This window comes from Asterias rubens, chromosome 6 (assembly GCF_902459465.1).
Source record: "Asterias rubens chromosome 6, eAstRub1.3, whole genome shotgun sequence".
NCBI lineage: Eukaryota > Metazoa > Echinodermata > Asteroidea > Forcipulatida > Asteriidae > Asterias > Asterias rubens.
The window spans coordinates 13,319,249-13,342,296 of record NC_047067.1 but is presented as its reverse complement, the minus strand read 5'-3'; the positions used below and the strand labels follow the sequence as shown (position 1 = coordinate 13,342,296).

General features: G+C 38.1%; 3 protein-coding genes across 3 annotated transcripts; 2 read left to right on the top strand and 1 right to left on the bottom strand.

The window, feature by feature from the left end:
- The first annotated feature begins 21 nt into the window (after positions 1–21).
- On the top strand, positions 22–14,722 carry LOC117291552 (proteasome subunit alpha type-1-like). Its single transcript, XM_033773351.1, has 9 exons — positions 22–170; positions 4,009–4,155; positions 4,927–5,030; positions 5,771–5,859; positions 7,306–7,376; positions 9,249–9,378; positions 10,275–10,354; positions 11,660–11,731; positions 13,571–14,722. Exons 1-9 carry the CDS (start codon positions 168–170, stop codon positions 13,748–13,750), a joined length of 876 nt encoding a protein of 291 aa, XP_033629242.1. The 5' UTR covers positions 22–167; the 3' UTR covers positions 13,751–14,722.
- On the bottom strand, positions 689–3,134 carry LOC117291551. The gene is made up of 3 exons (XM_033773350.1): positions 2,690–3,134; positions 2,407–2,520; positions 689–1,875 (listed from the first exon to the last, which is right to left on the bottom strand). The coding sequence occupies exons 1-3, from the start codon at positions 2,721–2,723 to the stop codon at positions 1,550–1,552; spliced, it is 474 nt and encodes a 157-aa protein (XP_033629241.1). The 5' UTR covers positions 2,724–3,134; the 3' UTR covers positions 689–1,549.
- A 1,512-nt stretch (positions 14,723–16,234) lies between the features above and the next one.
- On the top strand, positions 16,235–17,171 carry LOC117291362 (cGMP-inhibited 3',5'-cyclic phosphodiesterase A-like). Its single transcript, XM_033773011.1, has one exon. The coding sequence runs from the start codon at positions 16,320–16,322 to the stop codon at positions 17,169–17,171; it is 852 nt and encodes a 283-aa protein (XP_033628902.1). The 5' UTR covers positions 16,235–16,319.
- Positions 17,172–23,048: the final 5,877 nt, after the last annotated feature.

The window sequence follows — 23,048 nt, the reverse complement described above, 5'->3', positions numbered from 1 at the left end:
GTGCTTACAACCTTTTCCGACCAGCCTGAATGTTCGCCATTTTGATTTGTTCAACTCATGTTTTCTGCTGAGTTGTTGTACTTGTGTGTATTCGTTTGTGTACAATAACCTGTTCTTCTGAACTTGAAGAAGTTACCCGCGAGCGAAGAGTCTTCTTTGAAGCAGTGATGGTATGTTTAATAAACATGAATACATAAAGAAGAACTGTTCCCCTTCCTTGTTTTTTCCTGCTTTCCCCTACCCTATCCTTTGTGTTTGTCACAGTGGCTGTGGACGGGGTGTGCGGTGCTTACTCTCAACTGCTTGTTTGTGTGATTATGAGTGTGCGGTGTGCCTGTCTCTTGTCTGTGCGCTGTACCTGTACTCATTTTTTCGAAATTTTGACGGCCGATAATATTAAAAATTACAAAGGAAAAGTTTCCGTATGGCGCCACCACTTTTTTACTCATTTTTTACAAAAAGGGATATATCAATCAGGTAAATTAGATACTATATTATTTTATTTCGAATGAAAAAGTGGTGGCGCCATACGGAAACTTTTCCATTACAAAATTTGGTGGGGGGGGGGAATAGTACAGCGCTCCAGTTACTCGGTCTAGTCTGTGCCTACTACTAATATAGTAATACAACTCCTACCTAGTCTACGTATTAACTAAACGTGAACTTCTAAAGTTCTAGTAGTAGGCAGATCACACTATTTTTCAAAGTTCTGCCAATGCCTTCAAAGTTTGTCTCATATGATTTAGCTTGATAAAAGAAACAAAGAACTGAAAAGCAAATTGAAATCCGACATTCGATTCTCTTTTTATGCAAATTTTTGTTTATTGTTTAAAGCACCTGTTTTAACCATTTACGGGCAAAAAGTGGAAAATGCTTTCTTTTCAGTTTTTCCTTTAAGTTTTCATTGTTTTTTCTCAATTTTAAACCCTGTTAGTGTTTCTTTTCTTATAGTACACAGGTCAAACCTACTTGCAAAAGAGAAATGGAGGTTCTATTACATTGAATTTTTTTTTTTACGGTCACCAAAAATGGCATATTATCCAAAATTCCATAACGGGAAACCCCAAAATGTTCCAAAAATGACTAAGTCCAGCTAATTAAATATGCGTGAGGCTCTCCTGGGGTAACTAAAGTAGTTACAGCTATGAAACTTGGCACAATTCTTGTTTGTGTATAGACATTTCTTTTAAAGTGTATATTTCAAAGTTTTACACGCCATTATGCAAATTAGCCTAATTAATTATTCATTTTGTATGCAAAATTACCTAATTTAATATGCGTGAGACTCTCCTGGGATAACTAAAGCAGTTACAGCTATGAAACTTGGCACAATTCTTGTTTGTGTATAGACATTCATTTTAAAGTGTATATTTCAAAGTTTTACACGCCATTATGCAAATAAGCCTAATTTATTATTCATTTTGTACGCAAAATTACCTTATTAAAAATGCGTGAGACTCTCCTGGGTTAACGCAAGCACCTACAACCATGAAACTTGGCACAATGAAAGTTTGTTATTTTACAGTACATTGTAGTTATTTACATGGTTTCATACATCATTCTGAGAATTCCACACAACTGCAAACCAGACCATTATACTGGTGCATCTCATACAGAGAATGAGAAACGTCAACAATTTTGCAAATTCAGGCACTTTTTGGAGGAGGTCTACTGTGGTGTGGGTTCGTTTTGATTTGGCTACATGTCGTTGTACTTTTTGGAGTAGTCCATTTAAGTTGGTACTGGTAGGCAAGTTGAGGTTGAGGGCAGAAAATATTGGTGGGAAATCATGTTTGTAGCTTTTGGTGGTCGAGTGCTCAATACGATATCTGATTGTCTCCAACAATGCTGTGGTCAGAATTCCATTCCAATGATCTGGTGAAAAGAAAAAAAAAAAATAATAATAATAATAATAAAAAATAAATTACATTTTTTGTTTGGGGCATATTTTCTCTTTTCGTGACAGTTAAAAATAGTGAGTGAAAGAGGCACATTCAAAAGGGTTAAATTAATTTTGTTAGGAATATGTAGCCACTTTCCATCACAGAGCTTTATCAATCCATAGAGCAATAAACTAGACTCCATGATCAATCTGAATCAAAACTTTGCAAAATGTAAACAAGCCGACAAACTATTCCCACGACCATACGGAGTACCAGCAATAAATGGAACAGCCTTGATCAAGACAATAGCGACATCCGATTGGTCAACCGCTTGATAAATGTGTCGCGTGACATTTTTTTAGACGTTACGTTCACTGTACACCCGCCCTGAATTACTTATTTCTCTTAACTTTCCGAAATTTACTCTCTGATTTTACACAACAAATCTACACAGAGGGTAATTTTATAACGATATTATTAAAATATATTATCTTGAAAATTGAGGAAAGTGTTTATTTCTTACCTGGAACGCTGTATTCCGTAAGCAACAGGTCAATTTCGTCTGATGTCCAGCCAGAGATATGATCAACTTCGCACGCGAACGCTTGGTCATTGAACTCAACTGCTGCCGGAGGCTCTGAATTGACAAAACAAACATGTCCTATTTTAGAGCGCTATTACTGAGTGCAACGGATAACGAAATTCAACAATCTGCACATCATAACAAACTTTAGAATGTCTATTTTCATATTCTAATATAGAAGTATTCATATTTGAGATATATAGGGAAAAAACGGGTGGCTTACCTGCTCGCCGTTTCCCGCTTCTACTGGCCGCCATTTTGGAAATTTCGAGAACGTACGCATCAAGAGTAGAGTTTCCCCATCCTAAAAATAGCTTCACAGGGTCCCTACGTCACCGACTCACTCCGGAATCGTCCATTATAGAAGAGAATAGGGGGGGATTAAGCTGCGAGGTGGTATTTTTTCCCCTCCCACGCGCCGTCGCTGCGCGCCGGACCGACAAACTAAGTAACCCAAAACTACTGTAAAATCTATATTTCTTTACCAATTTGGATCAAATGAGCAGACAAACACAGGGGAAGTCTATATTTTTTAGTAATGTAATTGTTTTCTTTATTGAATTATCCAATTCTCCCTTAAACGACTTTGATCTGTACCAATCTTTTCACATTCGACCGTGCCGACCGTTGTACGTGTGAGAATATGCATGGTCGGCTGAAATGTTTACGCGCAGAGTGATCTGCCTACTAGTAGTAGAAGTTTTAGAACTATTTCGCTTCGGTTACGTTCCGCTATCGTCTCCTGGGACGCTTTGTGTGAACATGCATGGTGAGACGTAGCCCCATAAATCGGTCCAATCCAGTGTCTTAGGCTTAGCCAGGAATTTGGAAAGTGGGAGTGCAAACTGAAAAAGTGGAAGTGCAACCTAAAATCACTTAAGGGCCCTGGAAGCTCTGGCTACTGTAGGTGCTCTCTGGTGGTTTCTGATGCATTTCTGGTACCTATTTCTGTTACAAGTGAACTATTTTAATTTAATTGTTTTGTTTTGTGTTCAACTCGAAATGAGAGGCTTTAAAGCACAGATATTGTAAAGGTGATTGATGTCCACTATACATTAATAAACTCTATAAAATGTTTCTGGGTCAATATTAGGCCAGTTCAAAGCAGTTACTTGGACCATGGAGCTGCGCTTGGACCCATTTAGCCTGAAATGATTCAAAAGCGATCAAATAATGCAGTTCAAGTTTGCTGTCAACAACATATTTTTTGGCATGTGTTACTCTTGATACAAATTTTTGCTTAAAGACTAAAAAAAAATGAAGAGGTATTGAAGAAGTTAAGAGTTATCATTTACTAATGTTAATTTTCTATCCATTATTGTCCATTCGATTTCAGAACTATAGGCCTATGGTCAAGAAGCTGATAATTAATTAATGTAAAATAATGATGATTCACACAAGTATTTGCAACCAATCAAAATGCCAAGAGTGATTAACATTAATGTTTTGCCTACCATGCAAAATGAGCTGCCATTGAATCTAAAATAATCTATCATATTAATACTTTGATCCTTTTTCCATTCATTTATTTATTTGTTGCAGTTCAGGAATCAGTATGATAATGATGTCACAGTTTGGAGTCCCCAGGGGCGTATCCATCAGATTGAGTACGCGATGGAAGCTGTCAAACAGGGCTCTGCTACAGTAGGCCTTAAATCAAAAACACATGCTGTACTCGTGGCGTTAAAGGTAAACCACAATTCATAAATTCCTCAGACAGTTTCGCTATTCCTATTGGTAGAGAGCGCATCACGAGGTTGTGTATAAACCTTTGTTAATGACCAGTAAAAAGTGTTGAAACATGGGCGTGACACGCGAGCTTGCACCTGTGCTCATACATGTAAGAAAGTTTCTTCATTCCTATTGGTCGAGAGCAACGGATGGGACAGGTGTGCCACATCACGCGATACGCGTGACGCACACAGCATTCCCTTATAAAGAATTGTTTACCCGAGGGCCTTACCATTTCATAGCTTAAGGGGTGTTGTGTTGAAAGAGATCATTGAAAAGTTATAGTTTTTGCATTTATTTCACTTTTTGACCAAAAAGTTTTAATCTTTTTGACCGAAAAGGTATTTATGAATGGGAATCAAAGTGTGTTGAATCGGTTTTCAACTAGTGGTTTAAACCCGCCGAGGCCTGGACTTCGTCTCGGTAACATTATCAAGAACCAGGACTCGTTGGGTTTAAACCCTTAGTTGAAAACCTCATCACCAGACATTGATTCCCTTAGTTCTACAGCCCTTTTCACACTGTAGTTCTTATCCCCGTGGAGAATGTTGGGGGAGGCTTCGGGAGTTTTTTCTATTCCATGGGGTTTTCAGCTGCACATTTCAAGAGTCGTTGTTTAAGTAATTGTTGAATAAAGTAAATGTTGATTGGAGTCTAACACTTTGAACTTGAAATTACCCTAAAAATAGTTATATTATTTTGAGTCATTTTTGTTGTTTTCTTCAATAGAGGGCGTCCTCCGAGTTGTCTGCACATCAGAAGAAGATAATTCCTATTGACGATCATATCGGTATTTCTATTGCTGGTCTTACATCGGATGCCAGACTTCTCAGGTAGACATATCATTTAAACTGTTTGTGATGAGGCAGAGATCAGACCGGGGCTCAAATTCAGAGGGAGATCACAAGACCACAGAGCTTGTTGCTCAAAATGGTTACGGACCAGGAATTGTATTAAGCAATACCAGAAAAGTTTTACATCCGTGCTTGATAAATATATACGTACATAAAGAAGCACTAAATGCGGTATGAGAGAAAATTTGTTTCATTTGTTTTATTGGTATAGACCGTATTAAATAACCCTTTTTTTGCTATGAAAGTTGCCATCTTGTTAGGCAGATATTTGAACAGTGTCAACATATTCAATACGGTCTATACCTCCTTCATTACTCAATAGAGTTGTAAGGTGATTATCAGACTATAAGCAACAATTTTAACATCACCGGTTTTGGTTTAAAACATTTTGTTTAAAATATTACTTCGTCCTTCGGATGGGACGTTAAGCTGCTGGTTCCATGTGTTATGTAATGTATGTAAAAGAACCCAGTGCACTTATCGAAAAGAGAAGGGGTTCCCCCGGTGTTTCTGGTCCGATCGGCAGTTTGGGCTGTGTCGCCACTGACAAATTGTTTTAGTCAAAGTGGCTTCATCATATTGTTAACAAATGCAAATGTTTTACTCTCATTCAAGTGAATTTAACATTACAATACAATTTGTTCATAAGTGTCACTACAGTGGCACTTAGTTAATACAATATGTTTTGTAAGTCTGGACTTTCTTTTTATTTCCTGCAGTAAATTCATGAGGACAGAGTGTTTAAATTCACGCTACGCCTTCGATGCTCCACTGCCTGTCTCTAGAATGGTGGGAATGATTGGAAACAGTATCCTTTGTGTAGCAGTGTCTTACATAATATTAACCCTTTGGTGCACAAAGCGGTCGCTAGCGACCACCAAAAACATGTCAAATTGGACTTTTTGGAATTGGTCATAACTTAAAAACTTCAACCCCATTAATACTGCCCTCATTCGGTTGTTTAGAGCGACTGTTGAGCTTTCGTTTGATGTAATGATTAAAAGGGGGTGCTACTGAATAATTTTGTAATTTTTTTTAAATTTTTTTTTGTATAAATCTGTGCACCAAAGGGTTGAACAATTTACCCAGTATTCTATTCAGAAATCATCTGTGTTGGTTTGGGGAATCCAAGAACCTATTGTTGCGCGATCGACCGATTGTTGCGCGATCTACCGATTGTTGCGCGATCGACCGATTGCTGCGCGACCAATAGATATTTCAATAGCGCAGCGCGATCTGTCGATAGCGCAGCGCGATCGCTTGATCGCGCAGATTGACCGATAGCGCCCAACATGTACAAAACCAATGGGAACTGTTGCCAAAAAGAGTACAAACAACAGAGAGACAAAAGGAGGTCCTTGATTGCAGGCATTCGCACAGTTGTTTGTGTGGGTTGCTAGATGCATTCAAACTGAGGAAGAACAAAGAGGGTCCTCAGTTTTTACATTTCCAAGCGTGTGTGTACAGTTGTCTTATATATGTGACCCGCTCTGTGAAAATGAGTAAGGAATTGAGTTATATGCATGGCTGGAAAGAACACATCAGCAGCAGTAATTTGGTGTGTGTCTAAGCTTTGGGGTGTATCGCGTTGCTGAGTTACTCCCGTTTGAAACTAGCCACTACACCATTTTTATTTGAAAAATGAATTACAAGTAAAATGATATTTTAAACTACCATTGTGTGCAAAAGGATACAAATTAGACACAAGTATGATCACAAAATTGTTGTATTCCTAGCTTTATTGCCTAAAAGTAAGTGTTCTAAAGGTTAACCATGTAACTAAAGATCTTAAAAAGAAAAAGAATTTTTTATTTTATTCTTCTTTTTTTTATTTACATTTTCCACTTTAAACTGTCCATAACTTAATATTGCATTGGGCTACATGTGACTCATTTTCACAGATTGGGTCACATATCTGTATGTGTTTTTTGGTGACTATTAGAGAGGTTTCGCAAGCGTGTGGATACAGATACAGATACGGATATGATAACCGTATCTGTTCACATCAGCCACGTGTTGGATTTTGTTTCGCAAACTATAGGTATGTTTCACTTGAGTGCGCTCACATTCATCATGAGTGTTTTTTCTGAAAAACATGACCGATAGAGCCCCCGTGTTTTATACACTGCATTTTATCATCGTTTTGCTTGCAAATGACTACCCAATTTTCTGTCTATACCAAGCACAATTCCGTTAGAAAGTTTTAATAAAAGTAATGAAATGGAGACTTGCTTCCTTATCAGCTGTTCCTCAGAATCTCAGGTGAATACACAACGCTATGGCAGAAGACCTTTTGGAGTTGGTTTACTTGTTGCTGGCTTCGATGTGAGTTCATTACTACAACTTCTCTGTCTCAAAAATACAAATATCAAACTAGATATAGTGTTTGTAGAAACAAACACTAGGTGTTCGGCTATTGTTGGGTCAGTGTTTGAATCAATGAAAAAAGTGTTGTTAATAGCTCGTCAAATTGCAAAGAAAACAAAACCAAACAGTTTTGCCCTTTCAAAGCATTTTACAGGAACTTCCGGTTTAAAAAAGTCAAAAGGTCAAGAGAAGGTCACCAACATACCAATTTTTGTGAAGTACGTGAGGCCCTTTCATATGATGTATAGATTGTCAAAATAGCTTTTGTGGTCGAGGAAATGAGAATGATGAATAATGGTGACTGGAGAAGAGACTAACTAACCGGAAGGGAAATGTTTGTTGAAAAGCCTTGAAAACAGACTACGTACGTAAAGCCCTTTCATTATGATGTAGATTGTCAAAATAGCATTTGTGGTTGAGGGCGTATGAACTTATGCATAATGACGACTGGAGAAGAGACTAACTAACCGGAAGGGAAATGTTTGTTGAAAACGCCTTGAAAACAGACTACGTACTTAATGCCCTTTCATATGATGTATAGCTTGTCAAAATAGCTTTCTGGTTGGAGCCTTATGCATAATGACGACTGAAGAAGAGACTAACTAACCGGAAAAAGAAATGTTGGTTGAAAACGCCTTAAAAGTAGACTAAAAACGAAGCTATTTATAGGAGAAGAAAAAATTAAATAAAAAAATAAATAACACAAAATTTGGTCACCAATTGGTCTCCCATCCAAGTACTGACCAAGCCCGATTTTGCTTAACTTCAGTGATCGGACGGGAACCGGTGTTATCAACGCAGTACAGTCGTAGATAATACACAATAAATTCGATTTGAACCAGAAGACAAGGTCAAAAGGTTAAACGCCTTGAACGTAGACTATTCTACATGAAGCTTTTTCGCGCTCTATGGATGATCACTGGAGCGTGACTCTCCCGCACAGCTAATACACTACACGTTGTGTGTATGCCTAATAATGATGTTTATGCACATACCAAAATGGGGTCATGTCTGTGAGGTGTTTACGGAGTTTTTAATGCCCTTTCCGATGATGTATTGATTGTAAAAATCCCTCATGTAGATCAAAAGTTACGATTTTTTGAAATAATAAACTTTGAATTAGTGTATCTTGTCATCGTGACGTAACAACTGTTGTATCATCTACTGGCTATTGTCTACCTGTGTGCAAAGTTTCAACTCAATGCAAACTTCGCATCTATGCTTTTTCTTGCGGACAATCGACAGCGAGAAGAATAAGAAAAAAAAACCCCCCCCCCCCAAAAAAAAAAAAAAAAAAACGAACAAAAACAATGAGTTGTTCGGGCTGTTGCCCGAACACCTAATCAAAGAGTTGTTTGGGCTGTTGTCCGAACACCTAATAATATGATCCCTTCCCAGTCATAGGCTCCTTAAAGGCACATGTATCTGAAAGCACTCAACTTCATGTGAGAAGGGTGTTTTTTCTTTCATTATTATCTTGCAACTTTGATGACCAATTGAGCTGAAATGTTTACCGGTTTGTTATTTTGTGCCTATGTCAGTATGTTGACATACACCATGCGAGAAGACTGATCTTTTACAATTACCAATAGTGTCCAGTGTCTTTAAGGTGTTTGGGTGAGAAATGATAATAATTTTCATTGAAGCAATGCACAATACACAACAGCTCCTGAACCACAACAGTTTTGTGACTGAGGATGAATCTTTAATTACCAGCAGTGTCCACTGCCTTTAAGAATAACTTGCTTTCGTGGAGGGGGTTGGGCTCATAAAAACCTCCAAAAAGTGTTTCCACATTCTGGAATTTGTTTTATTATTATTTGTAATTAGGAGAAGGGTCCACACATCTACCAGACGTGTCCATCAGCGAATTACTTTGAGTGCAAGTCAATGGCCATCGGTGCTCGCTCACAATCTGCAAGGACGTACCTTGAGAAACATATGAATGAGTTCCTTGACTGTAAGTATACACAAACATTGTATAGTTCAGGGCTCAAAATACCTACTTCATTTTTTATTGTATCATGTTTTCTTTTTGTGTAGGTGCCTCGATCAATTTTCTAAAGAAGTGTGCATTATAAATCCATATTATTATTATTATTATTATTATTATTATTATTATTATTATTAGTATTAAAAACTAACTAATTACATATAAAAAAAACTGCATGAGCTTTTGTAGCAGCAACTGCTTCATTGCATCCAATGAAGTATTTGTTGCAATGAAAGCTAATGCAATTTATGCAATTAGGCAGTCTTTAATTATTATTACTACACTCCTTTTTTAAGCACTGTGCCAGTAATCCCACAACCACACAAGTCCTGCAGTGTTTTCATTTTTTACATAATAATAACAATAATAGTATTTACACAGCACTTATAAGGCGCCCTGTATCTGTGAAACATTCAAAGGCGCCGGTCTGAAATGAAGAAAAAAGTTTGTGAAAAAGCCTGCTAGAAAAGATACGCTTTAAGTTGCCGCTGGAAGTGTAAAAAAAGATGTTGTGTGTTTCTCTGATGTGAACACATACTTTTGACGATTTTTCTAACACAAACCCATAAGAGGGGACTTCAATGTCAAATTAAGTTTTGTGATGCACTCATCTTTCAATGGGTAGAGTCCTCATGAAAGTGTAGCCTCATCCGATTTGTTTTAACCCTTACATCAATGTGTATGAAGCACTGTCTACACAGTACTTTCATGAGGTCTTAAACATTCACATGCAAATAACTCGGGTAAAATTCAAACCTTTGTATTACTTTAGACATGTTAGAGCAGATGTCGAACCTCTAAAACAAATTATATTCTTTATCCATCATGCAAATATTGTTTTACTCCATGCTCTATGTCTGTAGGTACACAGGAGGAGTTAGTGAAGCATGGACTCAGAGCATTGAGAGATACCCTGCCTAATGAGACAGAGCTCAGCACAAAGGTATGATTCCAAGTGTTCTCTCGTTTGTTTGAACAATGTTGCATGCAATCAATAGAGATAAACCAGGATTTCCCCGACCGATTGAAGCGAATTGGATACCTACTGGGCTCAAGCTTTTACTTCTGATCAGCAGAGTGTAAAATAGTTTCCAGTCCCAGTCTTGACACTGGGCAGCCGTCGGATTAGCCTTCGTAGTGTGACGTCAGAGACTGGCCTCAAGCCGTCGTGTATCTTCACCTTTCACCTACATTCATTTAACATAGAACGTAGTCAAATTCTACCCCAATATTACAAGCAAGTACATAGCCTTTTTGAGGTATGGCGGACGTGATAGGTGTTTGGTTTGTCAGCGGCACCCAAATCACCCCATCAATCAAAGCACACCTCTTGGGTGCGTTTTTTGCGACCCCAACCAGAAACATAGGTCATCGGTTGAACGTTTTTCGCGTGTTCATTTGAGGCGCGGTGACGATGCTATGCTATTCAGACCAAACGGTAACCGACTTGTTGACTTGGTTGGGCATGATTGGGGTCGCCAAAACGCACTTATGGAAGCACCGTTTAATCAATGAAATCATTGTATTCAAGGAATCACTGGATCTGGATAGCAAGTACCTGTCTTATAAAGACAGGGGCCCGGTCTACCTTTAGATGAGATGTAAAGCCGTAGGTCCCTTATACAGTATTGTGTAAAGGAACCCAGTACATCTTTCAATGTGAAATGGGTAGCATTAAAGTATCTGGCATAGTTGACATTAGATTATGGCGCATCGCCTTGTTAACAAAATCTAATGTTCTCTATAAAATGTTCTAATAATTCAAAAAATTAGCATACCTGTCTTAAAACATCAGTCTATTGAGACGTTCGTAGATAAAACACTATGTAAGAACTACCCATGATTATTATAATTCATCATTTGTCCTATGACAAATGATGCATTATAATAGTCATAGACAAGAATCTCTTCTCTTCAATGCCACACTTTCAAACCTTTCTTTAAAATTGTAAATCTTCCAAAATCCATCCTTATTTTGGTCGAATTTGATAGATTTAAAACAAAATCTTAAATTATGCCTGTCAGGCTCCAGTCATGTTCTGAATGTAGAATAAAGCTTTTTGCTGAAGTGTTTAAAATGATGCGCTGTTAGAAAGCCTTAGAACTATAGATCAAAATGTGCCAACAATTCTGGCCTAACAACTACTACCAAATTGTTTACATACATCGTGCTGAAGTGAATATGTAGACCCCCAAAAAGCTCTCTTGATCTCCTCTTAATGACATGTTTGTATGTTTGATTTTGCAGAACTGCTCCGTGGCGATTGTTGGTGAGAATCAGAAGTTTACTGTGTATGAAAATGACGAAGTTGCAGCTTATGTATCCTTTGATCAAATTACAGTCTTTATATGACCACTGGGTCCTGTTTATCTGTCAGTGAGGGCCAGATAATTGACTCACCCTAAAATTATCAGTTTGTTAACATCTTTTTTTTATGTCCACAGTTTTGTATCTTCACATTGAAACCATGACCTAACCTAGTAAAGACAACAGATTCACTCAAAAAATTCACAAAATTTCTTTTTCTCTTTTTGAGAACATGTTGTTTGTGCTCACTGTGAATCACTTAAATCCTTAAAGGCACTGGGCATTATTGGTAATTGTCAAAGACCAGTCTTCCCACTTGGTGTATCTCAACATGATGCACAAAACGACAAACCTGTAAAAATTTTAACTCAACTGGTCGTTGAAGTTTTGAGAGAAAGAAAAAACACCCTTGTTGCACAAGTTGTGTGGTTTCAGATGCTTGAATTGGAGGCCTCAAAATCTCAAAATCAAAAGCAAAATCTCTTTCTCAAAATCTACGTTACTTCAGAGGGAGCCATTTCTCACAATGTTTTATACTATCAACAGCACTCCATTGTTCATTACCAACTAAGTTTTTTTTTGCTAACATTTATTTTTTAGTAATTTCCAGTAGTGTCCAGTGCCTTTAAGGCCATAAGCCATGGCTGATCATTGTTAATGTTAGGTTGAAATCTTGGACTTATCTCCCATATGTATCCTTTGATCAAATTACAGTCTTTATATGACCACTGGGTCCTGTTTATCTGTCAGTGAGGGCCAGATAATTGACTCACCCTAAAATTATCAGTTTGTTAACATCTTTTTTTTATGTCCACAGTTTTGTATCTTCACATTGAAACCATGACCTAACCTAGTAAAGACAACAGATTCACTCAAAAAATTCACAAAATTTCTTTTTCTCTTTTTGAGAACATGTTGTTTGTGCTCACTGTGAATCACTTAAATCCTTAAAGGCACTGGGCATTATTGGTAATTGTCAAAGACCAGTCTTCCCACTTGGTGTATCTCAACATGATGCACAAAACGACAAACCTGTAAAAATTTTAACTCAACTGGTCGTTGAAGTTTTGAGAGAAAGAAAAAACACCCTTGTTGCACAAGTTGTGTGGTTTCAGATGCTTGAATTGGAGGCCTCAAAATCTCAAAATCAAAAGCAAAATCTCTTTCTCAAAATCTACGTTACTTCAGAGGGAGCCATTTCTCACAATGTTTTATACTATCAACAGCACTCCATTGTTCATTACCAACTAAGTTTTTTTTTGCTAACATTTATTTTTTAGTAATTTCCAGTAGTGTCCAGTGCCTTTAAGGCCATAAGCCATGGCTGATCATTGTTAATGTTAGGTTGAAATCTTGGACTTATCTCCCATATGATATAATAATGATTATATGACCAGCTAGCCGATCTGGAATTAGGGTCTCATGAAAAAAAGGGATATGATCATGAATTTCATTACCTTTTGACCCTCTTTTTTATGTGGCAAATTATGCGTAGCAGGGTAGGTGCATGCCTCTGCACACTTCACATTGGAATGGGCGCATTAACTGGTCAACTACTTTTGACTCTCACATTTAAAAACATTCATCTTGTGAAATTCGTCATGTATAATTTCAAATCATTTTAATCACTCATCCATTTTCTGGTTCATGAAAGTTGTGTATTTATACAAATCTTTCAACATTAATTGGGTAAAATGATTTTAACAGTGCTAACACACATCGGTGTAAGGGTAAAATCAAATAGTATTCTAAAATGAGTTACATTTCCATTTTCTAATCGTTGTTTAAACATATCCTTAAAAGAACTGAGTTTAAAATGAAAGTTGATTCCTTGACTATATTGCGTAATAGCTGTCTGGAATTGAAGCTTCAGCTCGTGCCAAGCGAGCAGCAGCAGCTGCAGCAGCAGGGGACGACAAACCAGCCAGTCAACCTGATGCTGCCGCACCCATGGATACAGAAGGCACTGAGGGTACACCAGCAACAGCAGCCGCTGAGGAGGATAAACCAACACCCATGGAACAGCAGTAGGGAGCCTTGAAAGAGTGATTATCAATTCATAGAACACCAGTAGTGTTTTGTATTATGTTTATTTTGAGAGGAAAGCAGAGGGTTTTGAACAGAAGAGGGAACTTTTTAGGGGTTGGCAAAAAATGCTCACATAAATTAACCACATAACTCAACAATCCAGCAGCAGTGTCCATGATCCATGGCTAGAAGCAGACATGTTTCTTATGAGGACTGACTTGGAAAGTATTCAAATTAGTGGTAGATTTTCTTTGATTGGGGCATTGAAATGTGGTTTGGTCACTATGAGTAAGTAAAGCCTGTTTCAAAGTTCATGCGAAAATTAATGCAAATTTGTTGACGAGAGATAGTTGGGTATGCACTTGTTTTCCAGTTATGATGCAAGAAACATTACTTTGCTTTCGCAATTTATGTCAAGTATGAACCATGCTTTTTAAGAGGGAAAGAAACGGGCAACAGGAGAGTTATGTTGTTTCTCAGACATTTATGAGGCTGTTCCGGGGTGCTTTCAAACCAGTTTGCTTTGGGATTATAAATCCTTTTCCCGTTAATTGCGAGGAATTAGTTTCAATCAGAAAGCTGTGTTATCTTCCTATAGATAACTCATTCTGTATTTTGTGCACATTTTTCTCGGAGTTCCCTCAGTTTTATATTCCAGTGATCTATTCATTAGACAATGTGTAAGGTGTTTTCTGAGGGTTGTTACCATTAATTGTCTTTGAATAAAGGATCAGGGGGTATCCCGAAGATGAACAAGTTATCGACGTATTTCTTATTCTTACTAAAAGAGAATGAGGTTCTCTTTCCATAGAAGAAAGTTGGGACATGTTTGTTGCAAGGCAGTAAATAATCAACATCGAGTGTAATGGGCTAAGGCAGACACAGTGTTAATATACTGTGACCAGCAGCCGATTTCACGAAACCCTAGGACTAATCTCGAGTTAGGACGAGTTACCCATCCTAGGATGGGTTCAATGCGTCCTAACATCTTCGGATACGGAACTGAACTCGTCCTAAGTCCCAAGATTAATCCTAAGTTAGGAAGAGTTTGGTGAAATCGACAGCTGGTGGCCAATCAGGCATACATGGGTTACATTATGATTTAAAGAACTGGAAGTAAAACGTAAAAATCAACCACTGCATATTGGATAGGGTAGCTACAGGCAGTAAAGGTAGTAAAGTTAGTCCTTTAAGTTTCATGCTGTTGTCAGATGAAGTTCAAATCATTTATGGTATAGACATGTAATTGTCTTCCATTTAAATTACAAGTAAAACAAATAAAAGCTGAAGTCTTTCCTCATCTTGCTTACTCTAATGAACCTGTTTATTGTAATGTAAGACATTCATTGTATAAGAAAGAATGACAACTGCTCATCATTACAGTTCCTTCTGTGTTTAACTCTGTTTGTTTTTCTCTGTTGTCAATGTTTTTGTGTTCACTGTGTAACAGCACAAAATCTGAATAAATCTTTAATTGTGACATGACAATTAATTATGTTAAGTAATTTTCGTTATTCCATGAGTGTCTGTATTTTCTAATTGAATGTGCATTACATGCCAAGTTGATGTCTAGTATTATTTTAACACTTTTTTCTTTGTTTAATGAATTAGTTTTTAAAATAACTGTTTTAATTAGTAGAACATAATAAGGAGCAAACAGGAATTAAAATATATCTTGCTTTCTCTTAAACTTAGACATGAGTGACATGTCTTTTGCCAAGTAAGCCCACACAGTTTGATGGAATAAGGGATGGGGTATGTTGAAAACTACACTATTCCATAAGCCTGTTGCATACAATTAACAGTTGGCTCTACTTATCAGAGGGTTAGAGCTTCTGTTTTTGACAAATTGATATGCTAAATTGGAGAGTTTTCTGTCCCTAAAAAAAAAAGCATCTCTGAGAGTTCAGCCTCCCCCACACCCCCCCCCCCCTTGGATGTGTAATGGCCAAAGTTAGGATATCAATGAGTATGACCCCTTCCAGGTCATAACACTTTTGATGAATGGCTTAATTGGTCATTAGAGGAATGACTAATTGGTACTCCATATCCCCTGATGGTTAAAACCAGTGTACCGTTTCATTTCTACAGAAAAAAATAAAAATACATATTGCATAATAAATAAGCTTAATATATACACTGGTACTAATAAATTATGTTATTATTGATACAGCTGTGAGGACAAAGCTCTGACATAATAAATTGTAGCAAACAATATTGATGGCCTCATTTTATCACATCGCGATCAGGATTTGTGTTGACGTTCACATCTTTTAAAATTAGGTCAAATTTTGCAATTAAAAAATTCGTAGTGTGTGTGGGGGAAAAAACCCCAGCTTTTTGTATTTCTTGTGATCTGAATCACTTTGACAACCCAGCTGTTTATTTTCCCATCGTGCCTGACATTATAGCGCCACCATTCAAAACACCAAAGAGAAAACAACGACCGAGCGTACGTCCATCGTTCATACATTAAAGCGCCAACATTCATCATGCAGATCACTGGCCAGCAACGCTACCGTTCTGATGCACTGACCGATGCTGCAGGGTATGTCAATGTACGCATGGGTTTATGTGTAGTATAATGGCGACCGGCCGATCATTCAGTGTTCGCTACCCTCCGAATCGGACCGATTTCGGACTGGATGCTGGCGAAAACAACGGATATATTCGAACGACTGCAACTCCCATGGACCGGGAAGGCTACAACCCTTTCTGGGCTTGGCTCGGCATTAATGAATGGAAGAAGTACGGGATTAATCCGAGGACAGTTGCTGCGGGAGCGGTGATGGTCCTCGCCGTCACGATGTATATTTTCCAGGAGAGCCTTCTTGCGTTGCTCCACACACTGTGCGGTTTATTCGCACCTGTTTTCAGCATCGTCTGTGCATTTTACTGGCTTGCACTGTACCTAAGGAAGTCCTGGACAGGAACAAATGTCTATGTTTTCTTCGTTGCCTGCTTCTTCGGAGAGGTTGCCGGACAAATTTTCTTTGGAGCAGACAATATTTATCGCGCCTGGCTCGTGGGATGTGTCCTCGGCACGGCCAGCGTAGCGAGTCTCACCTCGACCCTGCCGACTTCTCGCTCGGCACTTCTTCTTACTTTCCTAAGTTTTGTCAGGTTCTTGAGCGGTTCAACCCTCCATGGATTGAGGCCATGGTTGAGACCCTACCTGGCCTATCTTTGTGGGATTTTAGGGTGCATTTTGTCCAAGTACACAGAGACGCACGTCTTTAAACAGACTCCAGTTTCGATACCCCTTACCCCTGACGGAAAGATCCCAGTGATTCGGAGGAGGCGGACCTCAAGCCAGTCCAGCACAGCAAGCCTCAGCCACAAAACACGGCGAACGTCTCTTCCAGCACTCACACAGAAAAATCAAGTGAGTATACGATACATTCTTCTTCCTCCACCGTTTTGATGTCATTGTCATTTTGTTTTATCCTTGTTTGTTTCATTTTTTAACCCATCATAATGTATTTGTTTAGGTTTGATTCTGCTAGTGAGATGGTAAATTTCTTGTAAAATAATTAGGTTGTAAATTGTATCAATTTATATTAATAAACCGAGTTCGCATTGGACTTAAAATGGTTAACTTACCACCACAAATGGCAGGAAGCATTTACCGATTTAAGCAGATTAGATCCTAAGTCCAAGTGCGAACAGCCCAGTGTAACTTAGGTGGTAAGTTACTGCCACACGCTGTTAACTTAACAGGCCGATTTGAGCCGCTGTAACTTCACAATGTTAACTTAACGGGGACATCACTACGGTAACTTAACAATACTGTCACGTGACTTATATCTCATATGAAAGGTCTGCTGGGATGTTCGAACCACCGCGCGCAATACTCGCTGCTCCAAAAATTCAGGTTAAAAGTATAACGTTTCCACTGCGTACACAGCGCGCGGAGACCAAGCCTGAGCCGGAGCCCAAGCCGAGGTTTGATTGAGAAAGGCCCCTGGTAAATTACCAGACACAAATTAATCTGAAGAGAAAGTCCAATGCGAATGCGGCTTATTACTACAGAGTAAGAGAAAATGCTACTCGCCACCAGTAAATTGCATGGTTCATGCCTTATTTGAATCGCAAGATTCGCGAAGGAAGTTCAAGGTCTATCATTTCCAAACTGATGTGTTAATTTTCCGTAGCACCATAAAATAAAATATTGTTATTGGAGACAAAATCAGCCAGAAACTGTGTTAGCTTTTGGCCCTCAAGTCCACCTTCCTTTATTTTATTAGAATATCAGACCCTCACTATTGAGATTAAGCTCTCAAGATACTATTCCTAGTAACTAGCCTACCCACACTCAACGATAGTAGAACTAGCCTCGTATAATTCGAGAGGAGTATTTGTAGTAGTAGGCTACGTACCAACCTTACTGAGAGACGAGGATCTGGCCTGATCAAGAACACTCAACTTGTTCCTCTTTTATTTTAAGCTGCCAAGTTCCCGGTCACTAGAGTATGAATTAGTGTCTAATGAAAGAGACAAATGGAGCCTACTGTTTGGATGTGGGTATTGACCTTGTCCTTGGGTCAGATCCAAAACTACCCCTAGTGTGACATGGGACTGGACGGAAAATGAAGTACATTTGGTGGTATACTTTTTAAGAAGTGTTATAAAAACAAAATTAGCTGCTTATTCACATACCCCCTGTCATGCCAGTTGTGCTCTATTATTGGAAAAATATGTTTTAACCTCGACATTAGTACAATAATAAATAGCACATTTTAGATGAAATAAACTTGAAATTTAGGTTCAAGTACAGTGAACATAATTAGCAAAGTTTGTGTCCTTGTGAGTTATAATAGTTGTAATACTCCGGCAAGGGTCGATGACTCGAGCTTGGGTCGAAAGAGAGTGTTACAATTATTTCAACTACAGGTGTGTGATGTTGTGTGATGTTTTAGAAAGACAGAGTCATGCTTCATTAGGCCTGTCACTTTGTCATACATTATGCAGAGTTGCTCCAATTACTGCGGAGTGTTACTAAATACTGATAGTATGTAGTTTCCACTATCTCCTTTTTATCTAGACATCTAGTTAATATAAATTAAATGAGTGCTCCTTGAAGTAAGTGATCATTGATCAACTGAATTAAACAGTGATCATTGATCAACTGAACTGAACATTGGTGCTGTTCAATAAGAGTTGAGTTTTGTGGTTTTTGTTTCCTTGCTACACTAAATGTGTTTCCCCCAATCTTGTGTTGATTGAGTGAATCTTAAATTACAGATTTGTGGAACTCAGGAAACTGAAAATACATTTCAACGGAAGAAAAAAGCCATTGTATACGTGCGCTTCTGCATGAAATTATTATAGAGTTAGCCCACTCACACTGCAGCAAATGATATTCTTTATCCCTGATTTTGCATAAAACATAATTGTAATTTAGTATCTAATTCTGATTCAAATTGGCACTGAGCTTGTTGGTAGTTTAGTGGCGAGACACTGCTCTAGAATGGCAAACTGGTTACAGTGGGTTTGAATCCCACCAAGTAGTATAATACCTGTGTTTTTAAACAAAGGATGTATCCAGTGTAGAGGTTTATACATAGAGTTATATTATAAGAACTAGAGTACGCACGAGTGATGCTTCGTGCACAAACGCCACGTGACCGCAAGATGACAAGCGCGTCATTCTGCATGCGCGTTGACTATGAAATACACTTTTTTTATTTTTTTTTATTAAACGCTCACGCGATGCTGTTTGTTCAACTTACAAAATGGCCGCACAAACACACGCTGTGAGATGCCAGTTTTGTCAACTTAGAAAATGGCCGCCTGGGCGCATGCCGGAGCGCGTATATCGGCCAGTGCGCACTCTAGTTCTTATATTATAACTCTATGGGTTTATAGCACAAATAGTTGGCCAATATGGAAACAGTACACAAACCTGTTAATACATGTAGCATAATAATTGACATTTATAGCAGTAGGCCTATTTTCATTCCAAATACATGTAGGCCTTTTTCTCATTTTAAATGTGTATCCTATGGGAATTTATGAACATGAAATCGATCTAAAACGGTGGGGGATATCCACACTAAAAACATACAAATTCTCAAAATAAATTGAATGTCAAAATATTGCAAGCCTGTTCACAACGTTTAATTTATGACCGGAATTGCATTGCTTTGGCTTCAAAAATATAATGACTGACGAATCCCTGGGTGGTAAAAAAGAGACAGGTTGGATTGTTAACCAGAAAGTCATTAAAGCCAAAAACTTGGCATGGATACAAGTTTATCTGACATACGTAGCAGCCCCAAGGTAGGCTGCGAAGAGATTTGGTGTAATCTGTGGGCGGGGCTGAAGGGAACGAGAATGAGGAAGATGTGTATAGCGCTTACTGTAACGGCAACAGAGGGTGATACATACCTGCCTTGTATTGATTTTTTTGAAATGCATAATACATAGTGTTTTGTGGCTCCAGGGTCGTACGAAGGTTCACAATACAATTGGTCGTTTCTGTTGGACGAAAAGCTTGTTTAAAACTCATTGCAATCGTTGCATTCTCAACAAGCTGTAATATTTTTAATAAGGTCTGTCTTGCTACACTGTATATATCATTATGTTTATCAATCGGATTGTATAGTAAACAAGATATGTTAACCGCTACGGTTTAGTGTGATCTGTTTTTAAAACACACTTTTTTTTCTAAAATCATCACTTTAAGACCCTCATCTGCTGGGCTTCACCTCAGAACTGTCTAGAACTGTTAACTTAAAACAATTTTTTTTAGTAGAGTTGTTTCCTGTTGTACTTCATGCTAGTTGGCATGAAAGTTCATGCCCAACATGTAGAGGCCTACATCAGAGAAACTACAGTTTCTTCATATCTTAGTGCATAGTTTACGTTGAGCTGTCATCGAAACCCTACAGAGTTGTGACCCAATAGTCAAGTGCCGTAGTACACTGTAGGTTAGCTTAAATTCACTGTGACCTTCAACCTTCAACTTGATAAACCCATAGCGTGGCTAACTACTTTTGCCTGTTTTTCTCATTCAATGAGTTTGTTATGACTCTTTAAGAATAATCGTGTAGAGGAAGTTCAGTTACAATATTGTAATACACTTGAGAAGTTGAGATAGGCCTACACTGCGCGTAGGCCCTATTGTATGTAACCTCTATCCTTACCTACATACATTGTATCATACAAGTATTGGATGGTAGGGCCTGATGTGACCGTGCATCATACAGAATATCATGGACTGCTCTCCATTTCACAAGGCGAAGCTCAGAATGGAAAATCTAGTTTTCACTGAGTGATTATGTTCTGCGCAATGTATTTTTTTAACATTGTAGGCCTACAGTATTATAACGAAATGCATTCAATATTATACACATAATGAATGTTTTAATATGAGTGCAATGGTGCGAATAATGTTCATGAGTTGAAAGATGGAATGTTCTATTCAACGAGGCGGAGCCGAGTTGAATGGAACATTCCAGCTTTCAACAAATGAACATATTCGCACCATTGCACGAATGAAAAACATTCATTATTTGTTTTATATAACATCCAAGTAGATCTTTGTCGTTTTGATTGAAAGATACAACTTTCAAAACAAAGCGTAGGCCTACAATTTTTAATTGTAGAAGCTGAATGCTAGAAATTTTACTAATTTTTATGCCTTGCAGTAACACCTGCTGCGTTACCAAAGGCACGCGCACGCAGTGATGTTTTTACTCAGCTTTTTCGTTCCATCCGAAAAGTACCATTGCACGCTGCCAGCGTGCAATGGTACTTTTCGGATGGAACGAAAAAGCACGGTGAGTGACTCGGCGTGCAATGGTACTTTTATTTCATATCACGTGACGGCAATCCTCCAATCAAATGGCAAGGATCTGCTTGGGTGTTATATAAATAGGCCTACATGTATTTTTTTTATTTATTTCACAACACTCAAGTTGTAGATCCCATTTGATAATAGACCACAAAATACATGTAAAATTGTAGGACACAAATCTCATCAAAAATATGCTTTCAAAATTTGCACAATATACAAAGTATAGCTACACAGTGTGAACAATCAATTCACTGTCATAACTTTTTATTATATTAAATCTAGAATTGTTTACGAAAAAGGCCTTACGTTGTGACACAGAGTGTTAATGGTTATTATTCTAGGCCTGGAATTTCATCTTTGAGAGGGCAACGCTGTTTTCATTTTGCAAAGGGCACTTCCATGGCACCTAAAAATTGACAGGAAACTACTGGAGGGGCACCAAGGCCGCTTAATTCCAGGCCTGTTATTTACTACCACCATACACCTACAGTGCTAAACATCACTGTGATGAAGACATTTCACAACTGAACATATGCTGCAAGATTTGTTAAACCCATGTTGTTCCCTGTACTTGATCGGTTCGTGGCACACACTCACTTCGAATGCACACTTCAGGATTTGTAATTCTCATGTGGATCATGGCTTGCGTTATGAACTTGTCAGCGGGGACAAAGCCGATCAATTTGTGCACTTTCCTGGCACTATTGTGGCGCACTGTCTGTCTAATAGAATCGGCTTCAAATCAAATAAGGAAAGCTTGCAAGTCTGAGCTTCATGACTGATTATTGTACAGCTCTATCATTGAACACAATCTTTTTATTCATACTTAATGCCATTGGTACAGCTTCGTAAGTTTAACAAGTGGATGGCATTTGTAGGCCTGCTGTTCACAATATGTATTTCAGTTTCTCTACGATTAGGAACCGAATGTTCCTTGAATCACAAACATTCAGGTTCACCTTTGATAGTGATCTGTGTGAAGATGCCATGAAATTATTTGATGAAAGACCCATTTCTCAGTGAATTGGAACGGATAGTAAACAATCGTAGAGCTGGCCTTTTTTTTGCTATGCAGAGTACGTATTTCAGTTTAAGCCACATGTTCAATCTGGGCATCTTTGGCTACGGCTGTGGCCGATGGGTGTAATACTAACGTTAAAGAGTAGGACCTTTCACTTTGAGTGTTCGAGCCTAAACCACTGCCGAACCCATTAGTTCAGACGTGGTTCTACATACGATAAATGTATGGTCAAAGTTGTACAACTTAAATACATAACATGTAGGCCTACAGCATTGTACAGCAAGTAAGAAATGCCAAAGCAGAACAATGGGTTTTAATGGTGTTTTTTTTTTTTTTTTTTTAACATTATTAAGTCAAGCATTCAGATTTCCTCGCAAGATGATCTGTAAGATGAAAAGCAATCACCAACAGGAGAAAGAAGAGAAATCTACACATTGTGTCAAAACTTTATAGTTTTCAATAAACAGTAAGGAAACTGA

Coding starts and splice junctions, on each gene's coding strand:
- LOC117291552 (XM_033773351.1), top strand. Junction 4,156..4,926: donor CTGTACTCGTGGCGTTAAAG/GTAAACCACAAT, acceptor TTTCTTCAATAG/AGGGCGTCCTCCGAGTTGTC. Junction 9,379..10,274: donor TATGAATGAGTTCCTTGACT/GTAAGTATACAC, acceptor CTATGTCTGTAG/GTACACAGGAGGAGTTAGTG.
- LOC117291551 (XM_033773350.1), bottom strand. CDS start 2,723: ATGGCGGCCAGTAGAAGCGGGAAACGGCGAGCAG. Junction 2,521..2,689: donor AAGCGGGAAACGGCGAGCAG/GTAAGCCACCCG, acceptor TTGTCAATTCAG/AGCCTCCGGCAGCAGTTGAG. Junction 1,876..2,406: donor TACGGAATACAGCGTTCCAG/GTAAGAAATAAA, acceptor TCTTTTCACCAG/ATCATTGGAATGGAATTCTG.
- LOC117291362 (XM_033773011.1), top strand. CDS start 16,320: ATGTGTAGTATAATGGCGACCGGCCGATCATTCAGTGTTCGCTACCCT.